At 41.1% G+C, this 25,813-nt stretch overlaps 1 protein-coding gene and 1 long non-coding RNA gene across 2 annotated transcripts; one reads left to right on the top strand and one right to left on the bottom strand.

Annotated features, from left to right (window-relative positions):
• Window positions 1–112: 112 nt before the first annotated feature.
• Window positions 113–7,145, bottom strand: LOC148726222 (uncharacterized). The gene is made up of 5 exons (XM_088728152.1): window positions 6,579–7,145; window positions 4,717–4,834; window positions 4,281–4,317; window positions 3,688–3,817; window positions 113–1,739 (listed from the first exon to the last, which is right to left on the bottom strand). Exons 1-5 carry the CDS (start codon window positions 7,002–7,004, stop codon window positions 1,221–1,223), a joined length of 1,230 nt encoding a protein of 409 aa, XP_088584278.1. The 5' UTR covers window positions 7,005–7,145; the 3' UTR covers window positions 113–1,220.
• LOC148726223 (uncharacterized) lies at window positions 2,063–4,851 on the top strand. The gene is made up of 3 exons (XR_015989846.1): window positions 2,063–2,798; window positions 3,816–3,867; window positions 4,744–4,851. It is a non-coding gene; the product is annotated as an uncharacterized LOC148726223 (long non-coding RNA).
• Window positions 7,146–25,813: the final 18,668 nt, after the last annotated feature.

Here is a 25,813-nt window from a genome sequence, read left to right as displayed (position 1 = left end):
CTTTCTTTTTTTTCTTTAGCAGGTTTGTCTTTAACAAACTCTGAAAGCGGGATACAGACTGTTTTAGCTCCCTCTCCCCATTCCTCCTCTCTCCATTCCTGCGAGTCAAAAAGTCAGTAATCTTACGTTTATTGGGATAAATAACTACTGATATAATTTTATCATAAATAATCTCTCGATAGTTACGTCCTATCGATATCTGAAAACTCACCCCAAAATATTGAATGGACCAATTGAAACTAGAAGTTTTTGCATGATTCCTAGAGCAGCAGCAGTTTAGGTATCAACTGCAAGAAATTGTATCACAGCCACTTTGAGAGCTGAAGCTCGGGCTTCGGTTTTATAATCATCAAGGAGAGAATGTCTGCCGCACGATAAAGGTGCGATAAAGATAACTATAATTACAACGATAACGAAAGATTTTTAAAAGTCTCGCTGTTAGCAAATAATGTTAAGATTTGTGGTTGTGAAGGAGTTAAGATTACTGCAAAAATTAAAATCTATCTATTCATTTTTACATGCTCCAAATCTGCTTATTGCTCTTTTGGTTGTTAGCAACAGTCCCTTTTCCGACGTTAGGCCGATCGAAACAAATAAATCGCGAAACACTCATTAAAACTGATTATTCATGAAGCCTTTGTGCTCATCAGCTTCTTCCACGTTCCATAGCTGAGTGAAGTGACGTGATTTTCCCCATCAGCGATCATTGTTTACAGAGAGCCATCATGTTTCAAAGTTATTACTTGGTTTGTCGCTTGGAATCATTTTAATATCCTTCCGGCGGAACAAGAGGAACTCTTGAAATCACAAGAGAAAAATTCGAGAGAAGACTGATAATTTCTCGAGACTGGTTAAATTGCAGTGTAGGTAACCTTGAACAGTTCCATGACACAGTCCGGCCGCAAAGAATTCGAGCCACCTGAGACCGTCACATCCTTTCACAGTGTTACGACCCCTGAGAGATGTCACAGTATTAACCAGCAGCGATCGTTGCAACTTTTTAAGGTAGCCGTCCTACTTTTTAGAGACAGGACGCATAGAATATTGATTGTTCCCTACACCGAGACAGATCTTGTTGAAGAACATGTTTCACTGCATCGATAGCTTGGCCTCCTGTTTTTCAAACGTATTCGCGGCCATTCCCTGCTTCTCTATCAACTACATTTCGAAAATGGTACCGTAACACTTCTGTTCGCATCACCATTTATCTTGGAAAGAATTTACTGCACCAAAATATATCCCATAGCTCTGATATGTCTGTTCCCGTTATCTGGATTATACGTTGCTTGGTTACCACACGTGTTTGAGTCATCGTGATAACCTCCAGTACCAAAACCAATTCTGGAATCACAGGAGCCACAATTGTTTTCTTGGTTGGCAATATAACCAATTCTTGCTTTCGAACTACGAGGACTAGTACACACCGCATTGAATCCTTCTTTGTTGCAATTGCGCTGCAGAGAGGCCCGTGAGCCAATCAGCGTCTTCCATATGTTACGACCCAATGAGGTGGCGCGGTATTTACCATCAGCGATCAGTGAATATAGTGAGCTAGCCGGCTTGTCAATTGCAATAAAGCTGTCCTGTTCACCGATTTTCATACCGAGACAGATCCTTGTGAATGGTGTGTTCCAGTAGGTCGGTAACTTGGTCTCCTTTGAGTCAAACCCAGTCTTTCCTCCATCAAGGTTGAAAGTTTTTTTATTGCTCCAGATGTCGTTATCATAGTGAAACGTTCCCTAGACATGGCATGAACAAATTAATTCATTATTACAAAGTTTGTCTCGCCACAGGTGGCCCAAGCATACTGTGTGTGGCTTTGGGTGCAAAGTGCATTAACGGTAATAATTAACATATTAAGATCGAACTTCAAGCGTACATGTGGGCCGTTAAAAAAGGACAAATTTGAAAAAAAATTAATAAAAAATTTCAAAGGATAATAAAAGCGAGAAATAAAACATGCGACGTCCCTTTACCTTTTTTTCCGTAGCTGCTTTGTTGCCAACAGTCATTTTAACGCTGTTTTGGCGACTTGCTTTGTAACGCTTGTGGTGTCACCAGTCAACAGGAAAAATTATAGTAAAAATTAAGAAAACACTAAAAAGGAAAACAAAAGCAAGGAATATATCGTATGAAGTCTCCTTTCCTTTTTTCCGTAGCTTCTTTGTCACCGAGTGCGGATAGTTTTGCCGGAGGAAAAAGGCTACGACCCTCCCCAGGGAGATTGTCATTTATTCGACAAACGCGGTCGCCAAGCTTTTATATTTGAATCCCGTAGTAAGGGCAAAAGGATTACGCGTACCTACAAAGCGATGTTTCCAGAATGGGTGGTGAAACAGAGCGGCTCTCGGATCGATGCAGCGGAATTTAGATAATTTTGCCGCTGGAACGGGTAGGCTCTAGGTAAGCGCTCTCGCGGGTGCAAATTTGAGGAAGATCGGTCGACTTTTGTGGAATTTATCGGCCTTCGAGCGGCGCCGGTTTGTGTTTGGGATTGGTTGAAGTATCCAGCCTTGAGTTTTATTATACACAGTTGACCGGTAGCACCACAAGCGTTGCAAAGAAGGTCGCCAAAACAGCGTTAAATAGACCGTGAAGGACAAAGAAGCTACGGAAAAATGGAAAGGAGACTTCGTACCATAACTTCGTCGCTTTTGTTTTCCTTTTTAAGTTTCTCTTAATTTTTTTTTATATTTTTTTTTATTTTACAGTTGACTGTTAACACCGCACGCCTTACAAAGCAAGTCGCCAAAACAGCGTTAATACGACTGTTGGCAACAAAACTGCACGGAAAAAATGTAAGGAGACTTCGCATGTTTTATTCTTCGCTTCTATTATCCTTTTAAACTTTTTCTTACTTTTTTTTTTAATTTGTCCTTTTTTTAACGGCCCCCACGTACGCTCGAAATTCGATCTTAATATGTTAATTATTACCAACAACAAACATATGAAACATATGTGTGAACTGCGGTTATGAGACGTATATGAGAACGATCCTTCGCAGTAAAGCACTATTTGAGCAATAGTGAAAATCAGACCTGAAAAAAATTTCAGGCCTGTACGGGACTCGAACCACTGACCTCTGCGATACTAGTGCAGCGCTCTACCAATTCAGCTAACAAGCCAACTGGGAGCTCCCAGTTGGCTTGTTAGCTGAATTGGTAGAGCGCTGCACTAGTATCGCAGAGGTCAGTGGTTCGAGTCCCGTACAGGCCTGAAATTTTTTTCAGGTCTGATTTTCACTATTGCTCAAATAGTGCTTTACTGCGAAGGATCGTTCTCATATACGTTAATTATTACCGTTAATGCACTTTGCACCCGAAGTCAAACACAGTATGCTTGGGCTGCCTGTGGTCTCGCTAAGGCCTGAGTGAATCATGATTTTCAAATATAGAACGATGCATGGTTAAAAGTGCATTCAAGCACATCGATACTGGACTACAATCTATATCGACCCCGACCAATGACAAGCATATGGCTGCAAGAAAATTGCGGCTTCTGTTCGTTTTTAAGCTTAACATATGAAATATGTGCATATGAAATATGAGTAAATAAAGCAAACAAATCTTGGAATGCCAAAATATTTTTGCTTAAGCAATAGGATATCGCTAAAGTAGTTCGCTGTTTTAACTGGACATCTTGTAAAAGACCTAAGAGCCCTAATTGGTGAACCAAATAAATACATACTAGCGAGCCATTTATCTTCATAACCAGCGTCCATCCATATCCACCGCATGCGCCAAGACTTGTCATGTGACAGTACACGGGAACCTTGTCAGAACTTATTTGTAATGAATAGGCCTTATTCCCACCAGCCCTAGAAGAAATGACGACAGAGATCTCAAAAGAACTGCCATAAGGAAATAGGTGAGAGGTATATCATAAGGATGGTGGTTTGATGACTAAAAGCACAAAACTGTAGGAACGTTTGCCTCGCTTTTTATTTTTGATGAAGGAGCTTTAAAATGATAAATTTTGTATTTTTTTGGACTTGATGAGGCCTTAGTCACAGAATGGTTTTCTCGTGTTATTATTTTTAGAGCTTTCAATTTGAATTATTTCGCAGGAAAAAAAACAGGTTGAAAGTGTGAATTACTGTCTTCCTCATGAACTGAAGTGGCCAAAAATACTTATACGTCTCTGGATTGTAAAAGTCGATTTACAAAGTAATTACAGGTACTTTTTACTCAGACTGACCAGGAATTTATCATTTGGTGCTGGAAGAAGCCGGTACTGACTGTATTTAAGAGTGAGTGGAAAATGTTCTACCAGTAACTTACAATTTATTATGATAAATTTCCTGGCACGTGGAGTTCCCTGGAAGATGAAGGGAGATGAAATAGTTGGAATTCATTTCGTGACTTAAAGACAAAATTCTCTCAGTTATACCTCAGCATCTTTAATCCTTCACACCGTAAGGTCAATATGTATCTTCTACATGCTGTTTTCTCAATATTTCCAATGATAGTGTGAGAAGATATTAGATGCTCGTAACTCTGAGGGGCTGAAAGGTGAATATGTATTAGGTGCCATTATGAGCTGAGGTCATTTTTTCCATATCTCTGTTTATAAAGGGTGATGCTTTCACTGTCTACCGGCTTAGTATTCTCTTGACAATCCATTAGGGTGGGTGAGGTTATTGAACGGCGCATTGAAAAAAGTGAAAAGTGAAACTCATAAACTATTGCCTTTCTTTGAGGTCCACATCATAATTACCCATTTTATTTTCACATCTTTCACCAGTCCAGGGATTTTGGCAGGAACACGAGAACGTTTGGTTTTCCCTGTCATGCAAGCAAGAACCACCATTGAGGCAAAAAGCTAATTGACATCCCTGTAAAAGATATGGACACAATAACAGACAGTATATACTGGAAGAGAAAATATAATCGTAATTTGGCTAAACACCATATCAGAGGATGCAGTTACCTCCGATTGGGGATCGCAAAGTTCCTTTTTAATTATCAAAACGCTTGGGAAAGTTCGTAATCCTAAGGCTTTCAATTCCCGACTCTGTTCAGGAAAAAAAAAACCGTAAAAACTGTAAAAACACAGTTTCAGACGACTGCTGGGAATCTCGGCAAACAGATTCAGAATAAAATTAGGAGTAACATTAATATTAAGAATAATATTGAAGTGAATGAATAGCAACGCATGCGGTTAACATTTTCGGCCTGTTGGATTGTTATTGTCTCTATAGACATCACATCAAAGCTGTTTAAAGTGTTTAGCCAGTTCGGGATTCAAAACGCCGGAAACTAACTCATGATGCACGACAGCAGAAATATATACCCGTCCACTCTCCATGCAGTACAGGGCAGCGGCTGCAGCGCTACAGAGGCCCTACAAACCCCCCCACCCCTTCCCGCCTGATGAACTAATTACGCAGTTACAGTTCAATAATTAAAATGTCCCACAGCCTTAGTCATATCAAAATCCGTGCAATGTATATTGATGAGCTCTCAGGATTGTCTTGTATGGGGCTGAATTGAAATTAACTTGCTGCTAGGATACTTGTTTTCATTTCAAACATTGAGGACAAAGTTTTGACAATTTTTAGTTTTGATTTTTTTTTTGGGACAGGCTTTGATTATTTTTCTCTCAAACAAACAATGCGGTGCGGGGGAGATCCAGCTTTTCTGATTGTCGCCTCTTGAGGCTGTTAAAGTTGCCGCCGTAGGCAATCATGCCATAACTACAAGCCATTGTCCATATGTTAATGCTCAGAGTGAAAGCTGAAATTCGGAAAGTGTATATCAAAGTTCCTACCAGTATCAACTTTAACGATTGCGTTAAAAGGAGTTGATTGCTGGAGCCAAACCGTTCAAGACGAAAGGGCCTTACGCGTGAACAAACATGTTGGTTCAAAACACCTGTCTTCGACTTAGATAATTCATTTGTTTTGGAAAGTGAGTTCAATCGTGATATGCATACGACCGTAGGAACAATATTTCCTAAGAATATTGAAAAGAGAATAAAAAACGAAAAACAAAAGGTGTCGCCAACAGGACTTCCGATCAAAATTTTCCCCAATAAGGATTATTTACATGCAAAGATGAAAACTGTGTGAGGTAGAAATGAAAAGAAAATACTGTGTTCATTAGACGCTCTAATTTCAACAGAGAACACAATGTTGTTTACTTTTTACCTTGCAAACCTCATCACGTACAAAGACGAAATTTTTCGTTAAATGAAGCAAACACTTAAAATGACCCTGAGTTTGATTCTAGTGAAGAAGTGATAATTGGTTCTACAAGGAAATTTGTGAGACTATTATTTTGGGCCAACCCTCAGGCTTTTAGGGCATCAGATCTCACACGGCGATGATTAAAAATTCCTGATTATCGATATTGTTCACCTGAAAAGCATTAATTTCTCTTATCAGGAAATTGCGATTTTATCCTGAGGACTGAAAAGGCGATAAGGATCATAAAAATGGCCGGTTTTGAACCTTGGTGGCTTTTTTCGGTTTTTGTGCAAGAAAGATGTGCAATGGGATAAATTTGATTAGCGAGAGATAGTTTGGATTGGGTCACTTTTTTCCTTTTCTTAATTGAGACACGACTAGTTTAAGTTACCTTAAGGCGCATTGAAAAAGTAACTTGTTCCCTGTCCTCAACGTTGATGTGTTCATTGGAAACTGAAATGTTGTGTGCATTCAGTTCACAAGTTCCTTTGCCATCCTTCTCGGAAAACGACTTGAAGTTTGTGGATGTACACCACGAGGACATCAGACATCGCTGACCACAAGATAATAGACTGGGAGAACTGAATCGTTTGACAACATAACCCAAAAGCTGCTTATTCGTCAGGGTTTTGAAATATGATGAACGAGGACTCGATTCTGAATTTCCTTCGGGGAAGAAGACAGCGCTTGTATAAAACACAAAGTAAACGTGGAATACTTTCCTGCTGTGCATTGCAGCCGATACCAGTATTTTGAATGAAAGTGCTTTCGAAAGATCTTTGCTCAAACTAGTCATAAAAATTTGTGAATAATGCATGTTTTGATGATGCGAGTGCTGCTCGGAGATAATCGGCACTGTTCGTGCAGCTGTCGTTTTCTGACACGTAAAGTCAAGCTGTCGTTTTCTTATTTATTCCACTAATCAGAATTGGCAGAAGAGACTGTAAGGCTCCGTATTAGCCGCGTAAAAAAAATTTTTAAGTAAAATTATGAAATAAATGAAAAAGATGTTTCACATCTACACTTTAGCAACAAAGATCATCGGTGTTAGAAACAGTTAAATATGACAATGATCACGCAGTTACGGCATAAGTGTTTCTAAAAAAAGCTCTCTTTATCAAAGATTGGCGTTGACATTAAAACGCAAAAAGGGAGAATTAGGCGACATTTTGATAAAGTTTGATATTTGTGGTGAAGAGCTGGAGAGAAAAGGGATTGTATTTATTCTATGGTTTAAATCTACGAGTAAGTTAACCAGAGTCGCGATTTTCATTGTTGTTTTGCGTGATTTTATTTAGCTGTTATAGTTCTTTCTGTAACTGAACATTTGGAATCCTTACCTTTCATTTACACTACACGAAAATGAAATCCCTGCGTTGTGCCGAGAGTTTGGCTACAGTGGGAAAATATGCGACTTTTGAAGTCTGTTCTGTACCACTTCTAAACTTTAAAGTTGCACTTTGTACGAAAATTGTCACACTTTCTTACAATAGTTTTCTGTAAAAAATTGTAACACTGCGATAATACCTGTCGCTCTCTGGAAATAACATGCCACGCTTGAACTACTTGCAGAATAAGACATCGCGTCTCAAGTATCACATTCGACGCACGTATAGAAACTGTAAAAATAAAATAGCAGCACTTTAAGCATCTAGCGTTAATGACAGCTTTAGACGCCATCTCTTTGGAGTAGAACTCGTACATAATCACCGATACGTCAACTTCTTGATTCCCTATTTTCTTTCCTCTTGTTTCTAACCACACCTTTAAGTCACGAATAGGTAGCTTTTGGTCTTGGTGCTCAGACGGATAATCTACTTCAAGTTGTATCGATGGGCGGATGTCGTTTCCTATTTGTTTAATCAAGAGCATTGTCCTTTCGTCGTTGCTTACTCCTTCATCTTCAGTAACGGTACTTTCATCCATGTAGGTCTCACCATTTCTGTATCTCATCCCAAGGGGGGAGGGGGGGGGGCTGCTTGTACTGCTAGGTTGATATCATCCACATACCAAGATCTGCTTTAAGTTGGAATACTAAGAGGACAGTATTGACTCAAGAGGTCTTGAGAGTTCTACTTAATTGTAGCAAGCTGTTGCCATTGGAGAGGCGGGTGGAGAAAGTTAATGAAATGGTTTTGAGGATGCAGTACTCGGGGTACAGTGAGAAATTCAGGTACGAGGTCGTCAACGCGGCCCTTAGGGTGTATATAGCGAGAGAGAAGGCCGATCGAGAGGGCGAAAGACCATTACATGGACCAAAGGAATGGAGGAGGGAAGAACGAGAGCAAGAGAGGGTAATGAAGAGAAACAACTGGTACAAGAAGGGCGGAAAGGAAGCAATAATATTTGTACAAGCAACACCGAAGTCACAGCTACAGAGGAAGTACCAGGAAGAAATAAAGCCGCAAAGTTTCAAAATCAAGGTGGTAGAGAAAGCTGGTGTTGCAATTACAAAGTTACTCCATGTCTGTTTATCTATATCTATATAATTTGGATATATCAACAAAGTTGAAATGGTAAATTGGCCACCGTAACGATTACAAAAGCTGACCTTTCGAGCGTTAGCCCTTCTTCGGAGCGAATTTAGCCTCTTTCGCTATCGATACAACTTGAAGGTAGAAGGCAGAAATTCGAGATGAACGTTACCGGGTCTTACTCCAACGACGCCATGCTGAGGCAAATATCTGAGGGTGTTCGGATAGACAAAGTACCAGAACCTTCATTGATGAACTCTAAGAGCGAGTGGAATTGTTTCCGCGTCCCCCGTACGATAGTGACGCAGGACCACATGAAAAAAGTTATCCCATGTTGGCTTACATTACGTCTGGGAAGATACAAGCATTTTTTTAATGCGCCTTAAATGAGGTTTTTTTTTGACTGATGAGGCTCGAAGAGCGAAATATATTTCAAGATTCTTAAAGTAGTGTTATTTTCTTTTTACAGCTTCTATACGTGCGTCGAATGTGATACTCGAGACGTGATGTCTTATTCTGCAAGTAGTTCAAGCTATTTAAACGCATTCCTAGCCTCGGCAATTACTATTTCTTTAAAAACATGCCACGCGTTTTTTGTACAAATAAGACTACTCACACTTTGTGATAACACTTGCCGCAGTTGGTAATAACATTTGTCGTACTTTGTAATAACACTTGTCGAAGTTTGAAATAACATTTGCCACACTTTGTGAAGTAATAACACTTGTCACACTTTGCAAAAAGACTCGTCGTACTTTGTAATAACACTTGTCACACTTTGTGTCAACAATTATCACACTGTACTTAGGGCCAAGTCGCACTAGAGGGCAATTTCAGATTTGTTCTGGACAAATCCGACTTGAAATCGGCCAGTGACAAAAAAATTGTCCGGAAGGCTACAGTGGCACTTCAGCACAAAATCTGGGACAAAACACAACACCATGCTGCGAGCGCCTTGTGATTGCCCGCGATTTCCCGCGAAGCTGCCTTTACTCGCTATTTACATCCACAAAACCACGACAAGGGGGATCTAAGAAATGCTACCACGAAGAATTCTCGAAGTGATTGTTTTCTACTTTTTTCTGGTTATTCAGCAGCAGGAAAATGTCAATTTAATGATATGGTGCCTGTTATTTATGCAGAATTTACGAAGGATAGATCCATCCTGGTAGATATTGTGGATATTCATACGGAAAAAATTAGTCGCCCGCGCCGCGATTCATGTTGTTGCGAAATGAGAACGTGATTAATGTTACAACGAAGACTATAACATAGAGACTCTGCTACATATCACCTGTCAAATCATTTCCGAATTAAAACACCCTAGCTATTGTTTTCCAAAATTTGTCTCAATTTGACCTGCTCCAGAGGTAGTCGACGGCATCTTTGAAGTTTGTCCGTCTGCGACCAAATCTGACAAATCTGAAATTTTGGCCTTTGGTGAACAAATCGGTCGCACTTGGTTTTTCATTGTGATGACAGATTTTTGACATAAATAAACAGTTTTGTGCTCTAGTGCGACTTGGCCCTAACACTCGTCGTACTTTGTAATAACACTTATCACACTTTGTAATAACCGCACCTGGTTAGCTCAATTGGTTAAGGCTGGTTTTCACTTGCGACGGAGTCGTAGTCGGAGTCGTAATCAGAGGCGTGGAGCGATACGATCTAGTGAAAATCAAACCGACGGAGTCGGACGCAGAACACTGATTCTGCCTATGACTCCTTCGCTTACGATCTAGTGAAAACTGTATTGTCGGAGTCGGAAGCGGAAGGGGAAGAATAAACCAATCACAATGCTCGATTCCATCTTTCCAAAATGCACAAATAACCATAACAAATTTCAAGTGCATCTAAACCCAAAAATTTTTTTTCACTTAACGAAATAAGCGTATTTTTTGGAGTATTTCTGTGCGAAAATTTTTTAATTTCCTCAAATCTTTAATTTTCTGTGCCCAGTCAAAATATGGAAAATCGGCCGCCATCTTGCCCCACGGCCGAGTTTAAAGAGGAATGGATCTAGCGGGTAATGTGACGTCAAATCGAGAACACGAAAGTCTGCATTTCACACATTTTCACTTGTTTGGGAAGGTTGTCGTCGATGTTGTCCGAAATATGCCGACTAGGTGTGTTGTATGAGGAATGTATGAAGCGCGATACCCTCTTGCAAATTTCGCACGTTGCTACATCCTCCTACAACACACTTTGTTGAGGCTATTCCTTAACAAGGTTTTATGTTAGTCCGTTCCGTTCCTCATTTTTTTTGTATGTCAGCAGACCACAATCCTTCAGTAGTAATTTTTTATTTTTGAGCCCCTTTACGCACGTGGAAAAGCGCTTGTGAATGATTTAGGTACGTAAAAACTGTTTTCTTTTCTTTCGTTTACCGCCTTTCATCATGTGGTTTTTACGGCTCCCTGAGCCTCGTAATTTATGATGAAAGGGCGACCGGATGGTTTTGTAAACATTTGAATTCTTCGCCGTCATTAAATTCGTTGGGTTAACGAGCTGTTCTGTTGTTATTCGACATCGACGCCGCCATATGTGTCTGACCCGGACACACTTAGTCGGCATATTTTCGGACAATATCGACTAAAACCTTCTCAAAAAAGTGAAAATGTGTGAAATGCAGACTTTCGTGTTCTCAATTTGACCTCACATTACCCGCTAGAGCCATTTCTCTTTAAACTCGGTCGTGGGGCAAGATGGCGGCCGATTTTCCGTATTTTGACTAGGCACAGAAAATTGAAGATTTTAGCAAATAAAAAAAAATTTGCACAGAAATACTCCAAAAAATACGCTTATTTCGTTAAGCGAAAAAAATTTTGGTTTTAGGTGCACTTTAAACGAGTGAGCTTGACTGTAAATTTACGGAATTAAAAGTTAAAATACTCGAAACCTACCGAAGACAATTGACGATCGCCAAGTCGTAGTTCGCTGACGAGGTTAGCATACTCTTCCTAAGCTGCTCGACGTCGATAGATATCACGAACCCAAAATTTCTTTCTTTCCTGTATTGTCTCTGCCTGCGCAAAATAATGATTAATAGGAGCCAAAGTTGCTCTTCGTCCGCCATGTTGTCTTTGGCGCCAAAATTTGTACTTTAGCGGGCCTGGAATAAAGCATTGTGATTGGTTTATTCTTCCGCTTCTTCTCCCGACTCTGACAATGCAGTTTTCACTAGATCGTAAGCGACGGAGTCATAAGCGGAATCGGAAGAAAATGGAAACGTTCTGATTCTTCCGACTCCGATTCCGTCGAGCCTATGACTCCGCTTACGACTCCGTTTTTCGATTTTCACTGCGTGGGTCATAAGCGCTCTTACGACTCCGACTACGACGCCGACTCCGTCGCTAATGAAAACCAGCCTTTAGAGCGCCGGATTGTGTTGTGCGAGAGGTCGAGGGTTTGAGCTCCGGCCGGACTAACACTCATGGTCTTAAAATAACTGAGGAGAATTTGCTACCTTTCTATAATATCAAGAAATGGATAGATATTCTAGTCTTGTCGAATAAGGACGAATAAACCGTAGGCCCCGTCTCCTGCAGGGTTAGGGGTAGGAGACGTTAATTTCCCACGCACGAGATTACTGTGTGGTGGATGCCCTCCCGGGGTGATATGGTGGGTACAAAGGGGTTAGGTGTCAATTGGGACGAAAGTTCTGTTCCTTTCTCCTGCCATTCCCGTGGCGAACAAATTAAATTCCTAAATTCCTAACCCTATTTTTTGCACTTTGCAATAAAACTTATCGCACTTTGGAAAAACACTTGTCGCACTTTGTGATAACGCTTGTCGCACTGTGTAATAACACTTATCATGGCATTTTGAAATAACACTTGTCGCACTTTGTAATGAAACAGATGTCTATCATTTGTCATGACAGATATGAGTATCATCGCACTATGCAACAACACATGTCGCATTTTGGCATAAACTTGGTTTACATGGTCGGAAAAAGTTAGATCCAACGATAGCTATCATCCTTTTTATTTGATGGAACAAAGTCATGAATTATAATATGCCGAACAAACTTTTCTGGTACCAAGGTAAATATTGATGGTAATGTTAAATACATGCACATTTTACCGGCGTAAAGTTCTAGCGTACATGTAGTGACCCCCCCCCCCCCCACCTGAGAACACCTAGCACAAAACGAAGTTTATATGGGAGATTGGTGAAACTGCGCTTGCTCTGATCAGTACAAAAACTCAGAATAAACTAATTTCCTTCTTATGTCATCCAAAAGATAAGACAGAACAAAGGTATTGACCAAGATTAATTGGATAAAAATCGGGAATATTTATAAGAAGTCTGTCACTTGTCCAATCCTACTTCCTAAGCAGAATTAGTATGCCACAGACAAGGTACCAGACCTTCTGACTCTTCCCCAGTTCGTCGAGCGAAAATACGCCTGCAGGCTAAAGTCGAAGCGGAAAACAACGCTTTTGTGGATTATCTTTTTAGAGCTCTTTGATGGTGCACGATCTATTGTTTTTGTGTTCACATATTGTGACTGGATAAGAAGTTTCTATCAGTTTGTCATATCAACGTGATTGAAATATTATTGAGTGTTGTGTACGCTCATGTCCAAAATTTGATCAATAATACTGTTTCATGACAACGATGACATCATTGAACCAAGATACATCCCATCGCTTTGATATGTGTGTCACCGTTATTTTTAGCAGCCTCGTTGCCACACGTGTTATCATCGTCGCCATGTCCTCCAGAGCCAAACCTAATTCCTGAAACACAGTTATTGCAGTTACTTTGGCCGTTACCCAGAATGCCAATTCTTGCTTTGGACCAGACCTGATTTCTCCATTTGTCAGGCGTTTGTTTAACATTGAAGCCTTCTTTATTACAATTGGGCTGCGGTGAGGCCCTCGAACCAATCAGCCGACTTCCACGTGTCACGACCTAATGAGGTTACATAGTATTCACCGCTGGCGATCAATGAGTAGAGAGACTTCGCCTGCATGTCAATAGCTATGTACCGCGCATGACCGTCAATCTTCATACCAAGACAAATCTTAGTGAATTGTGTGCTCCAGTAAGTGGGTAATTTAGCCTCTTGTAAGTCGAACCCAGACTTCCCTCCCTCGAGATTTCCTTGTTGCTCCAGAGGTTGGAGTCGTAATGGAACGTTCTCTGGGTATCAGTACATACATAATTCTATCAGGACAGCCTTTCATTTGGCGCGAAAGTAAGTAGGGATATATATTCGTCTCAGTGTAAATATCATTTGTTCCGAGAAACGAACAGTCTTCTAATAGCAAAGCTGAGGAAAACTGTGAGATCCGAGGAATAGATAATGTCCACGAACGAATTTACAAGCTTCAAATATTAAGCCGTAGGTAGGCTTATGTAATTATCATAAATATGCAGCGCGCGGTGCAAAACGTTTAAGAACAGCTTTCAGTCGAAAAAAGGTGCAAACTATTCAGGAAGACTTAATAAACAATATCTTAAAGTCTTCTCTGCTTACAGCATCAAAATGCACTCAAATTTTGTCAAAGAATACGTTCATAGAATTGCAATAAAAGTTTCTAAACTGGAGGATATCACTTTTTAAATATCACCACATAGTTGCAAGTTTTAGCTTGGGTATCTTTCGTTTAGTTATGCATCTATGTCGATCGCAATGCGAATAAGGAAATCGCTCTAGGAATACAGACCCCAGAAGTTCATATCAATAAAAGGGTGAGAGAAGGGCTCTGTTTAACTTGAAATTCAGTCTTTAGATTTCGCATGCAGCACTCGTATCCCCTGCGTATCTTACAGCCAGGGTATGCCTTAATTTTCTCTTACATCGCTCGGATCAGTTCAGGCTGTGTAAAATAAAACCTGCGTATACCTTTGAGCCATCTATCTTCATGACCAGCGTCCAACCATTTCCGCCGCATTTGCCAAGCCCACCCATGTGACAGAACACCTCAATGCTCTGATCACCTATTTGTAAGAAATAGGCTTTGTTTTTTCATGCCCCTGATAGAATAAATTATAAGAGATAAAAGCGTCGATACCGTCTCAGTTCTACAAGTCGAATGAGCGGGTTTTATCAACTGAGTTGATAATGTGAATTGAGCGCAGAGTTTCTAAACTGATGTCTTGAACGTTAGCCCTTTGTCAGCGGAAAAAAGGGGGATTGTTGGTTGTGAGTGGTATACTTTAAAAAAACTCTACAACTCAGTTGATAAAACCAAATCACCTCGTAACTTGATCCCCCCCCCAGCCCGCCCTCTTCATCGGCGCAGCACTTCATTTTATTAAGAAATTACCCTCCTTAATTGTAAAAGCTGGGATTTGAAACAGGTTTAGCTAATTTCCCCTTTTTCTTTTAATATTTCAGTTACAGTGTCTCCAATGTTCATAGAGGTGTTGAGTCTATCAACACCTGACTACAGTCCGTGATAAAATGTTTTGTTTTGACAGTTGAAAGAATGAAACAACTCAGAGAACGTCATAGAACCTTGATAACTTACAAATTGTTGTCAATGATTTCTGTGCACGATGAATTTCATGAGGCTACTAGTGGAAAAAAAACACATACACACATGCTGAGCTATTAATATACCAGTGGGTTTTCAAATGAAGTAAAATTGCAGTACTATATCCTACCAACTGAAAAAACCTAGCATTTAAAAAAGGTCTTTTACTACTTTTCAAATATTCTTTCAACATATTATCACATGCACTGATGAAGTGTTTTCTTTGTTTTGTTAACTAAGTAAACGTTCTAAATAGTATTAATTTTGTTTTGGTCAGTAATATAGTACTTACCATACTGTGCATATATAGCAGCTTTAGAAGAGCTACCTTTTGTTCGAAACTTTAAAACAAAGAAAACTGTACATTTACAAACTGTATTGTCCTAGCTATGTAAACTAAACGATGTAAATAGTCTTGACTATCATTTTGTACTGTAAGTAAATATAAGCTGTAATATTACTATTTTTCTCTATTTATTTTGTCTTGTTTTTGTTATGTATATTGTGTTTGTAAATTAATAAAAAAAAACTAGAAGAGACCTAAATCAGCGAATTATCAATGCAACTAAATCAAAAGTCCACAATCATTGATGATTTTTGCAATGTAACAATTCAGAACTCTTCCAAATTAAATTTATCATTCCCTTTTCTGGGTAAGAAACATAAAAATGCTAACCTGTCTTAATTTCACATCTGTCTCCTGTCCAATGTTTTTCGTTAGGCAAGTACGAACTGCCGTTGAAGCAACTTTCAATATGACAGCCCTGAAAAAGAAAAACGACCAAACAAAAAAATAGTGTAAAACAATTTTTCTTGAGATTAATCTAGCAAATCAGGGCTGATTCGTGCCGTATGCTAAAAATACATTTCGTGTGGATTTTGGGCGATGAATATTCACTGGTCCCTTAGGGTACATCGACATAGATTTACGTAAATTTGTCAGGGCTGTCGATGCTATTATTTTTATAGAAGTCATAGCAAGTAGTCCCCCACTTTCTGTGACATGGGGCACAAAAGAAAAACAGACAAAAGCAATACGAAGTCCACTCATTTCAAAGGATAGTTATAAATTCAATCACTTGTCGCTTTTATTATTGAAAGAAGACGATCCAAGATCATAAGTCGGGCTACAGGGAGACGTGCTGTTATGAGTGTTGACCCTTCGTGGTGCGCAGTGGTTGTAAAAGAAATACTAAGGAGGTACCAAGGTCCTGGTTTGTGGGCGTGGCATAATTTTTTTTCCCCCTGAGAGACACCGATTCTAAAACAACGCACTCTTACATCTTTTTGGTGCAATGCCCTAAAAGTTATCACAGAAGCTGCTACTGTGGACCTTTTGAGGCTGAACAGCCTAAGAGGTACCAAACCCACCTTTTTCTTAACCTCTAAAAGCAACCTCGTTCCAAGGGCCTTTTCCCTTAACTGGGAGCTAGCTAAAGGAAAAGGCCCTGGGAACGAGGTTGCCCTAAAATACACAACGAGCACTCAAGTCCCTTTTATCTGAGGAGTCCCCCCTTCCAAGGGTAATAAGTACATGCCAATTGTTGCACGTGTTAAAAAGATGTATCATGAAATTGTAATCATAACGGTCTGAATGCAAGGAAGTATATTTCATCCTGAAAACATTGTATAGCATAGCATACCTCATCATGATCATCATTACCTTTATTTTTCCTATTGATATCATTAACTACAAGTGAGATAAAGTAAAAGGAGAAAATATAGAGAACAGAGTTTTACCTATTGTAGGAAAGGGAGAAGTGTGTAGTGACCATAGTAGCAATTGCTTTTTAGATGGTCACTACCACATGATTTCACGAGGAAAATATTTTTTAAAAGCTAGCATACTATATTTACGATTTACAAAGAGGGAAAAAGGAATAAAAAAAGTAATACATTAAGCAATAATCATTATTTATACTCAATTGATTGTACAATTATAAACCTGATATGTACCTAGTCACACACCTAATAAGGACCTTCCCTGATTTTCTCCTTGAGTTAATTAATCAGATATCAATAGTTGAGATTGTCTCACTCTCATGCTGTTGTCTAACTTTGGATTTGCTTCTGTTTCTAAAATTTATCTGTAGCAGTATTTTCATTTTTGGAGCGGTTCCAAATTATCATAATTGTATTTTCGTCTGTGCTTTTGCATGTGTCTGATTTGATGAAGGTCCATGTTAGATGTGCAAGACAAAAACTGTATTTCATGGCGAACAATACCTGTTTTAAGTTTCTTTGTAACAAATATTAATGTTAGAAATAGCTTGTTCTAATAATGGTTTACCACTTACTTTCATTTGTTGTATTGCAAGTTCACAAGTATCTTCATAGGTCAATAAGGAGAACATGTACTTTGCTCTGACTGTTGAAAAATACAAGTAATACCTAACAGTAACTTGCAAGCCCCTTTAAAAACCCTGTATTTCCACTGTAGGTGTTGAAAATGAAGTTGCAAGCCCCTTTAAAAACCCTGTATTTCCACTGCAGTTGTTGAAAATTAAGTTTTCGAACTTTTTTCTCATAGTTTAAACCAATGGACAACATCCCATAGCTTTGAGCTTTAATTTGGACTGATATCTCAACTCCACAAATATTAAGACTCGTGTATAAATCTTCCCGTTTAAGATGCCTGTTGATGCCCATGTTATGATATAATTTATTTCCTCAGTCAGGTATGCAACATAGGGTTCTGTAATTCTAATAACTACAAGACTTTGTTACTCAGTAACACATTGCATAAAGCCCTACAGCAGAGTATTGTTTTCAAGAAAAGTTGCGTTCTTCTCTCAAACTGTTCACTGCAGTTATTTCATATGTACTTGTAACGTTTAATAAACCTCCTTTAATACAATTAGCGGTGGCGACACTACATCAACACAACAAGATGGCCGACCCGATTTTTCCGCTCTCTTCCTTTTTGTCGTGGGGCGAGAATAGCCTCGTTTCCTAGCTACGTTACACACCCCCCTCCCCTAGCGGAAGAAGGGTGGTATCAAGGTCCTTCTCTTAGAGAAAGTCTCTCATCCAGACAGGAGCACGACGGTTCCTATCTGAACGTCTAAGGATCTGGGCAGGTTGAACGTTGTGGGCCCTCTGTGACCTCACCACAGCATGCTCTCCAACATTCACATCCATTGATAGGTCGCGACCTCCTCGGTGTCGCGCATTGTCGGCTGAAGTTCAACGGGCCTTGCGTGGTACGGCTTAAGACGGTTAAAGTGCACAATCAGTCTGGTCTTCCGCTTGCAGCGTGCGTCATAGACATCTTTCTGGTGACGGATATTGGCTGCTACATTCTTCTCCACTCGTTCCTGTACTTCCTTGAGGATTTCACGCTGTTTCTTCACAAATGACGGGTAATCAGGGGATTGTTCTGACGGGGGCTCCCCTCGCATTGCATCAATGGGCAACCTCAGCTCCGTGCCAAACATCAGCATACTGGGGGAGAACCCCGTCGTCTCATGGGTCGATGCTCGCAACGCCAGTAGGACCTTAGGAAGATGTTGATCCCATTGCTTTTGTTCCTCTGCAATCTTGGCAATGATATTAGTAACTGTACGGATAAGCCGTTCCGCACCCCCATCACACTGAGGGTGGTAAGGAGTTGTCCTCTGCTTGATGGATTCAATCAAACTGCATAACCCACGGAATGTGAGCGACTCAAAATTACGGCCCTGGTCACTGAGCACTCCACGAGGGCAACCGAAGCGGCATATAAAGTTGTCCATAACAGCGTGCGCTACGGTTTCGGCCTCTTGATCAGGTAGGGCATACGCCTCGGGCCACTTGGTGTACATGTCGACCACAACAGCAACGAACTTGTTTCCCATGTTTGTCTCAGGAAGTGGTCCAAGAATGTCAGTCTGAATCCTTTCGAGTGGATAACCAGTCCTGATGGATTGCATAGGTGCCCTCGATCGAGGAGTTGGTCCATTTCTGGAACCACACGTGCGACATGTTTGACAGTACAGTTCGATATCCACAGTATGGCCAAACCAGTAAAACTGTTTCCGCACATTGTCTGTAGTCTTACGTACTGACAAGTGTCCACACTCGTCATGTAGCTCCTGCAGCAAATCTCCCTTCAAATGCTGTGGGACACACAGCTGTAAGTTTTCGCGTCCGGTCTTCTCGTCGAACCATCGCCGGTACAACAATTCATCCTTTAGCAGCATTCGATTATACTGACTCCACAGAGACCACATATGCCGGTTATCCCCTTCCATTTCCTGCTTCGGTGGTCGCCTTCCTGCTTCCAGCCACTCCCGCACTGCTCGTAGATGTTTGTCCTGGGACTGCTCTGTTCTACAGTGCTCATTGGACCATGGCAGGGGCGTTTGTCTAGTTTCAGACTGCTACCCTCAGGGGGGGGTTGACTCATCAACATGGGTCGTCGTTTCAACAATCAATGGCGCACTAGCGAGATTTGTTTCCTCCAGCTTGTCAACCAGTGGGTCTTCTGGCCAAGGTCTACGCGACAGGCCATCAGCATTGGCATGCAGACGACCAAGCCGATGTTCTATTTTCATGTCGAATTGCTGCAGGTACTCAACCCATCGGGCTTTCTGTGGTTTGGGGTGTTTAAAACTCTGGAGCCACACCAACGATTGGCGGTCCAGTCGAGCAACAAACTGCTTGTTGATCAAACAAGGGTAGAAGGATTCTGTCCCGAACACAAGGGCATACATTTCAAGCTTGGTTGGGGGCCACTTCCGTTGCGATTTTGTCAGGGTCTTCGTAGCATACGCAACGGGGCGCTCCTCACCATCCTGTACTTGAGACAAAACGGCAGCGACGCCAGTTGTGCTACTGTCAGTGTCTAGCACAAAAGGAAGGTCAAATTGTGGAAAGGCGAGCACAGGCGCTACACATAGGGCTTGTTTCAGGCTATCAAAAGACTTCTGACAACAGGCGATCGACCACATAAACTGACGCCCCTTCTCCTCTAGTTGGAACAGAGGGTGTGCAAGGGTTGCAAAGTCTGGTATAAACTTTCGGTAGTATCCAGCCTTGCCCAGGAAAACACGCAGCTCAGACACAGTGGTTGGTGGAGGCTTTTCAGAGTCTGCGGACACTCCTTGCTTTGATAAGATGTGGCCAACAAATGGTACGCGCTTTGGCAGAATACGGCATTTCTCTGGCTTCACCTTTAACTCTGCCTCCTCAATGAGGGAAAGAGCACGATCCAGTGATTCACAGTGCTTGGCAAAGGTGGGATTAAAGAGCAGGACATCATCAAAGAATGCCAAGAGTTCTTCCCATGTCATTCCCGTTAACAATCTAGCAATCTGGCGCACAAAGAAGGGAGCTGCATTACAAAGCCCAAAGGGAACCTGCTTCAACTGCCAGTGTCCTTTCTTGGTGGAGAACGGTGTTTTCTCTCTGTCATCGGGGTGGATTTCGAATTCATGATAGGCAGAGATGAAGTCTAGAGTTGAAAAGAATTTCGCGCCGGCAAGAGAGTCAATCATGTCCTCCACCTTCGGGATAAGGTAGTGTTCCTTGACGGTGCAACTGTTTAGTCTACGAAAATCAACACAATAACGGTATGAGCCATTCTTTGCTAAGACGACTTGGGCACTCCAAGGACTGGTAGAGGGTTCTATCACATCTCCTTCAAGTAGCCTTTGCGTCTCCTCGTTTATGTACTTCTCTTGTTCTGGTAAAAAGCGGCGCAGGGGAAGTCTTGAAGGGGGAGCAGAGCCAGTGTTAATTCGTAATTGGGCCTTAGTGCAGTGGCCAATGTCATGTGGCCCTCTCGATACCGCTTTGGAATGCTTGGCCAAGATTTTCCATACGCTAAGCTTCTGATTTTCTGTTAGCTGGTTATTGTCTATGGGGAATAGCTTTTTTATCTCCTCAACTGCATCCCAACTCTGCTCTGCTTCGACTGACACCGCGTTGCAATTAATTTGTCTCTTATTGCTGTCGGGAAAGGCGGTTTCTACTCTATAACTGCGTTCCGTAGGTATTGTTTGCCCCTTTTCTACTATTGGACAGAACTCCCCTACATTTGTATCCTTGTGGATGGTAACTGGCCGGCCGGAATAGTTGTAAAAACGAACTGGGACCGATCTATTATTGACCGAGGATAGAGAACTGGGCACCGCAGTCGGGAACCGTTCAAAGAACCTGTCCAGAGGTTCTAGGATCCCATGAATTCCTTCCAAATTCACCCCTTTGACTTGGCAAACAAGAAGAACCTTCTGATCTGGTTGTATGGTAACAGTTTCTACCAGTGACACGCTGTGAACCTCCCAACGAGATTCGCCTCTCAGTTTCATCTGGACGTTTCCAGCGTGAAGGGTTCCCCTACTAAAGTCAACAACGCACCCATTGTTTTGTAAAAAGTCCATCCTAAGTAGGGCATTCTGCTTCAGATTGTCGCAAACATAAAATAGCTGCTTAGCTCTTATCCCCTCGAGAGTGGTGTCTAGCTCCACAGTTCCCAGGATACTGAGTTGTGAGCCCTCAGCACCCACAATCTTGGATGTGACCTTCCCCAGGGTGTCACTTAAGCCGATATGTTTGAACACTTCCTTATTCAAAATGCAGATTGGGCTACCACAATCCACCACTGCACTCACAGGGACCTCTTTGATCTTGCAGTCGAGCAAGAACACGTTAGGTTGGATGGAGCTAATGCGTATCACTGGTACTTGGTCTCCGGGCGGGGAGCGACTCACGGTTACGATCTGCCCCCCGCCCTGCGGAAGTTTCCCTGTGGGCAGTTCCTCTGGAAATGATACATAGACCCACATGACCAACATCCCCTACCCCTGCCATTGGGTTGTCTGAATCGAGGAGGAGCGTAGTTTCCCTGAACACTCCTTGAAGGGATTGCATCAACCACCGCTTCAGTTGCTGCTTTTGCTGTAGCTAATGCAATCATAGTTGAAAGCTCGGGGGCCCAGCCTGGTAGGGGTGAGTTTAGCACCTCACGAGCTTCTCCCCCACTGGTTGACACATCGTTCACAACTCTCTCTCTCTCAATCTAATAGCTCTGAGTTCCAACGCTTCAAGCTCCAGAGCTTCTGAAAGGGCTTTATCTAATGTCGAGGGCTTAGAGCGAATCACATCTTTTGCAAGTGAGGCCCCAAGTGCATCGGTGAAATGATCAATACAAGCTTGCTCTAAACTAGCTGGGCTGAAGGTCGGGTAAGCCTCTCCACAAAGGCGTTTAATATCAATGCTCAGATCCAACAAGGTTTCTCCTACCTTTCTTCGTCGAGCTTTGAGCGTAGCTTTAGCGGCTTCGGGGACCGGGTGTATTCCGATTTTTTCGCGTAGGGCCTTGACCATGCGCTGGTGGGAGTTCTTGTCGTCCAACGGGCGTTGGGACATGACCACGCGTGCTTTCTCCTTCATGCACAAAACCAACTGATTTGCTTTTTCTTCTTCACTCCAATCGTTCATCCTTGCACAGACTTCAAACTGATCCAAAAACGCCTGGAAGTCTGTGTCGTTTCCACTACCCGAGAATTTTTCGGGCCTCACTACAGTCGATTTCGCCGACTGTCTCTTAAAAAGCAACTGCTTGCTTTCCATCTCCGACACCTTCTCCAACGCTTTCTTTGGCGATTCCCTCGCTTCGTCCCTCTCATTGATTAGTGTGGACTCCTTTTCCTTGAGTTCACCGAGCTGCTGGACGACTCGTTTGTGTTCTTTCTCCAAGGCTTCAAGGCTCACCTGTGTTTGTCGAAATTCCTCGTTTGTCGATCGCAAAGTTGCGTTTGCCAGCTTCAACTGCTTGGTTAACCGCTCGATAACATCCTCCAGCATTTCCCTCGAAGTCATTTCGTCCTTATCCCACCGCTGCCACCAGTGTAACGTTTAATAAACCTCCTTTAATACAATTAGCGGTGGCGACACTACATCAACACAACAAGATGGCAGACCCGATTTTCCCGCTCTCTTCCTTTTTGTTCTGGGGCGAGACTAGCCTCGTTTCCTAGCAACGTTACATACTTATGTGCACTCCTCTGAGTTCATAATTGTCACTGAGGGAGTGTCTAGTCTGGAAATACTGTACTAAGTCCTGAGCAGATGGTACTTCTAATAGCACAAATGTACCTGAGGGATGGCTTCTACCATATTGGTCTCTTGCATGAGAATCAAATATCTCATAACTCCCATTATCAGTATGATAGATACTGACGCCATTTACATTCTATTGTCAAAATAAATGATGAGCAATTTTGTGACAAGAGTGATTCAAAAACCCTTTCTGTAGACATACTGTACTGATATTCCTCAATTATTGAATCACATTGTTAATATCACAACGATTAACAAACACCGCATGATGAGATCTGAATTCTTTTGCATACTTAATTTCTTTTGCAACATCATTTTGTTGTGTGCACAACACTGAATCGTCACACTTTTGTTGTATGCACGGCGCTACTTTGTCCAAATTATACATTAGTCACATTCATTTGACACCGGGTTGTTTGGTAGCAAACAAACATTCCTGCATAACAAATTCGTGAATTCAATATTCGCAGAAAGGCGAAGGAACTAATGGAACGAACAGAAAAATAACAACAGATAATATACTCTGTTTGAGCAAAAGCATAACAAAATTATGTAAGCTTAATAATCATGATAGAGGTCACATAAATATAACAATTACGTTTATCCTCCCTGATGAAAGTCCAACATGGCATCTTTGTTGTCGTTTCCCAGAGTTTGATCACGAGGCACCTTGTATTTATCAGCAAATGTTCTCCTGTAGAAATTAAAAAAAAATGTTGTTACATTTAGCACCTTTGGGTGAAATTTGTATTAGAAGGTAAACATGAGAACCGTACGCTAAAATCCACAAGTCACTTTATTGCCGAGAAAATCAAGCTTTGATAAAATCTCCAGACGACAAAACTTTTTCACTTTAAAAAGAATATTAGATGATAAATGTTTGAGAAGGAAGTTAACCCAAGCTTCATGTTGTATTTCTTATCGTAAAAAGCTAATGGAATTATTACAATAATAAAGTATAACATGATTCCACTTAAAGAACTTGTAAAAGGACGCGAAAGAGGTGTTAATGACGTGGTCTATTTGAAGTGTATGCCTTTAAAAAGGTTGCAAGCAAAATTGAATTTTAACAAAATTGAGGACTGCAGAAATATACCGCTCTGAAAAATAAAGAGAGAAGAAAAAGCTTTAACATACCAAAATCCGAAAACTTTTCCACCTATTTTTAAGGTCAAATTTTTAACGGACTCTAATCTATATTTTCTTATAATAAAGTTCAGATATAACGCGTGCTGTCATTGGTTGAAAGTGCGTGCTCTATCAGAGTATAGAACATGGAGTTTAAGCTGTCACGCCATCTGCCAATTTGTAACATGGCGGACCAAATGCCGAATTTTTCCCTTGGATTTATATTGGACCCTGAAGTCCTCCACGACCTAGAAGACGAAGGAGAAAACGAGCTGTTAGCTTCGATCGATATAGAGGATACTGTCAATGACAATACGACCTACCCTTTAACTGAAAGTGAGGTTTTCAACAAAGTTAATTACGAAAAATATGAGCGCGGCGGCAATTTAAACAGGAACAGATTTGAAAACATGTCGAGTGCCGCAATAGACGAGATAAGTGTACGAGTAGAAACAAAGAAAACCAAACAATCCGCCATATGGGCTATCCGAGTTTTTGAAGGTGGGTTTTTTTGTTGCAAAAATATAATAAATATCATATGAAAACCTCGAATAGAGTGGACGCACATTTGCTAAACTTTCGTGCCAAAAAAAAAAAAAAAAAAACAAACAATCAAGGAAAGAGGACGATTTTAAGACTGGCTAGCACACACGTTTCTAACCAACAACTATAACTTTCTCTAGAAAATGAACACCAAAATACAAATAAAAATCTTTTTTTTTTTCGTTGCCGTTTTTTAATAGCCTGGTGTAGTGAAAGAAAAGTTGCCAAGAACCTCCACGAAATGAGCAACAAAGAGCTTGGCCTATCCAGAAGTTAAATCCTGCCTGCGAAGCACTTTTTCAGTACCCAACGCGAGCCGTGAAATCTTAAGTTAAAGTTTCGTACGACAACTAGCCTCTGGGGGTCAACAAAATTGAAGGAATAATGAAAGAAATTTCTAAACTAGCGTCTCTTTCGAGAATCTACACTAACCATAGTGTCAGAGCCACTGCAATCACGCTGTGGTCCAACGCGCAAGTTACATCGCGGCACATAATGGCTATCTCTCGTCATCGCAATGAAGCTAGCCTGAGGAATTACAACACTCGTCCATCTAGTGGACAGCTAAGGGCTTGTTCAGATATCCTCTCTGGTGCATTGAATAGAAGACCATCGCAGCCAAGTTTCTCTGATGCAGCCAACAGTTCAAAAAATCCTCACGCTACTGTAAATTCGACCGTTGTTTATTCACAGAACAACAGAGCGCAGCAGTTTGTAAAGTTCCAACCACAGGGTCTAAGCAGTTGTTTTCAAATTGTCACGTTGATAACGTCCAGGTTTTCATGGGCCAAAATTCGGCCGGATTTCATTAATCATGTTACTACAGATATATGTTTTTGTACGCAAAAAATACACTTTTATGCATTCGAATTATTAAGCAAGATTTGCGATTCTTCGTGATAGCTTTTGATGGTTTGACATTTTGACAGCTTCGGTCTTGTTCATCC

The sequence above is a fragment of the Stylophora pistillata genome, chromosome 7, assembly GCF_964205215.1.
Source record: "Stylophora pistillata chromosome 7, jaStyPist1.2, whole genome shotgun sequence".
In the NCBI taxonomy this organism is placed as follows: Eukaryota; Metazoa; Cnidaria; class Anthozoa; order Scleractinia; family Pocilloporidae; genus Stylophora; species Stylophora pistillata.
The sequence above is the reverse complement of the archived record's forward strand: the minus strand, read 5'-3'. Positions and strand labels throughout refer to the sequence as shown.

Bases quoted from the DNA above. Each gene is read 5' to 3' on its own strand.
- LOC148726222 (XM_088728152.1), bottom strand. From the start codon at position 7,004: ATGCATTATTCACAAATTTTTATGACTAGTTTGAGCAAAGATCTTTCG. The intron at 4,318-4,716 runs GTAATTATGATG...TTCATCTTCCAG, and splicing joins AAGATGTGAAAATAAAATGG to GGAACTCCACGTGCCAGGAA. The intron at 3,818-4,280 runs GTAAGTTACTGG...CATTTCTTCTAG, and splicing joins GAAATTTATCATAATAAATT to GGCTGGTGGGAATAAGGCCT.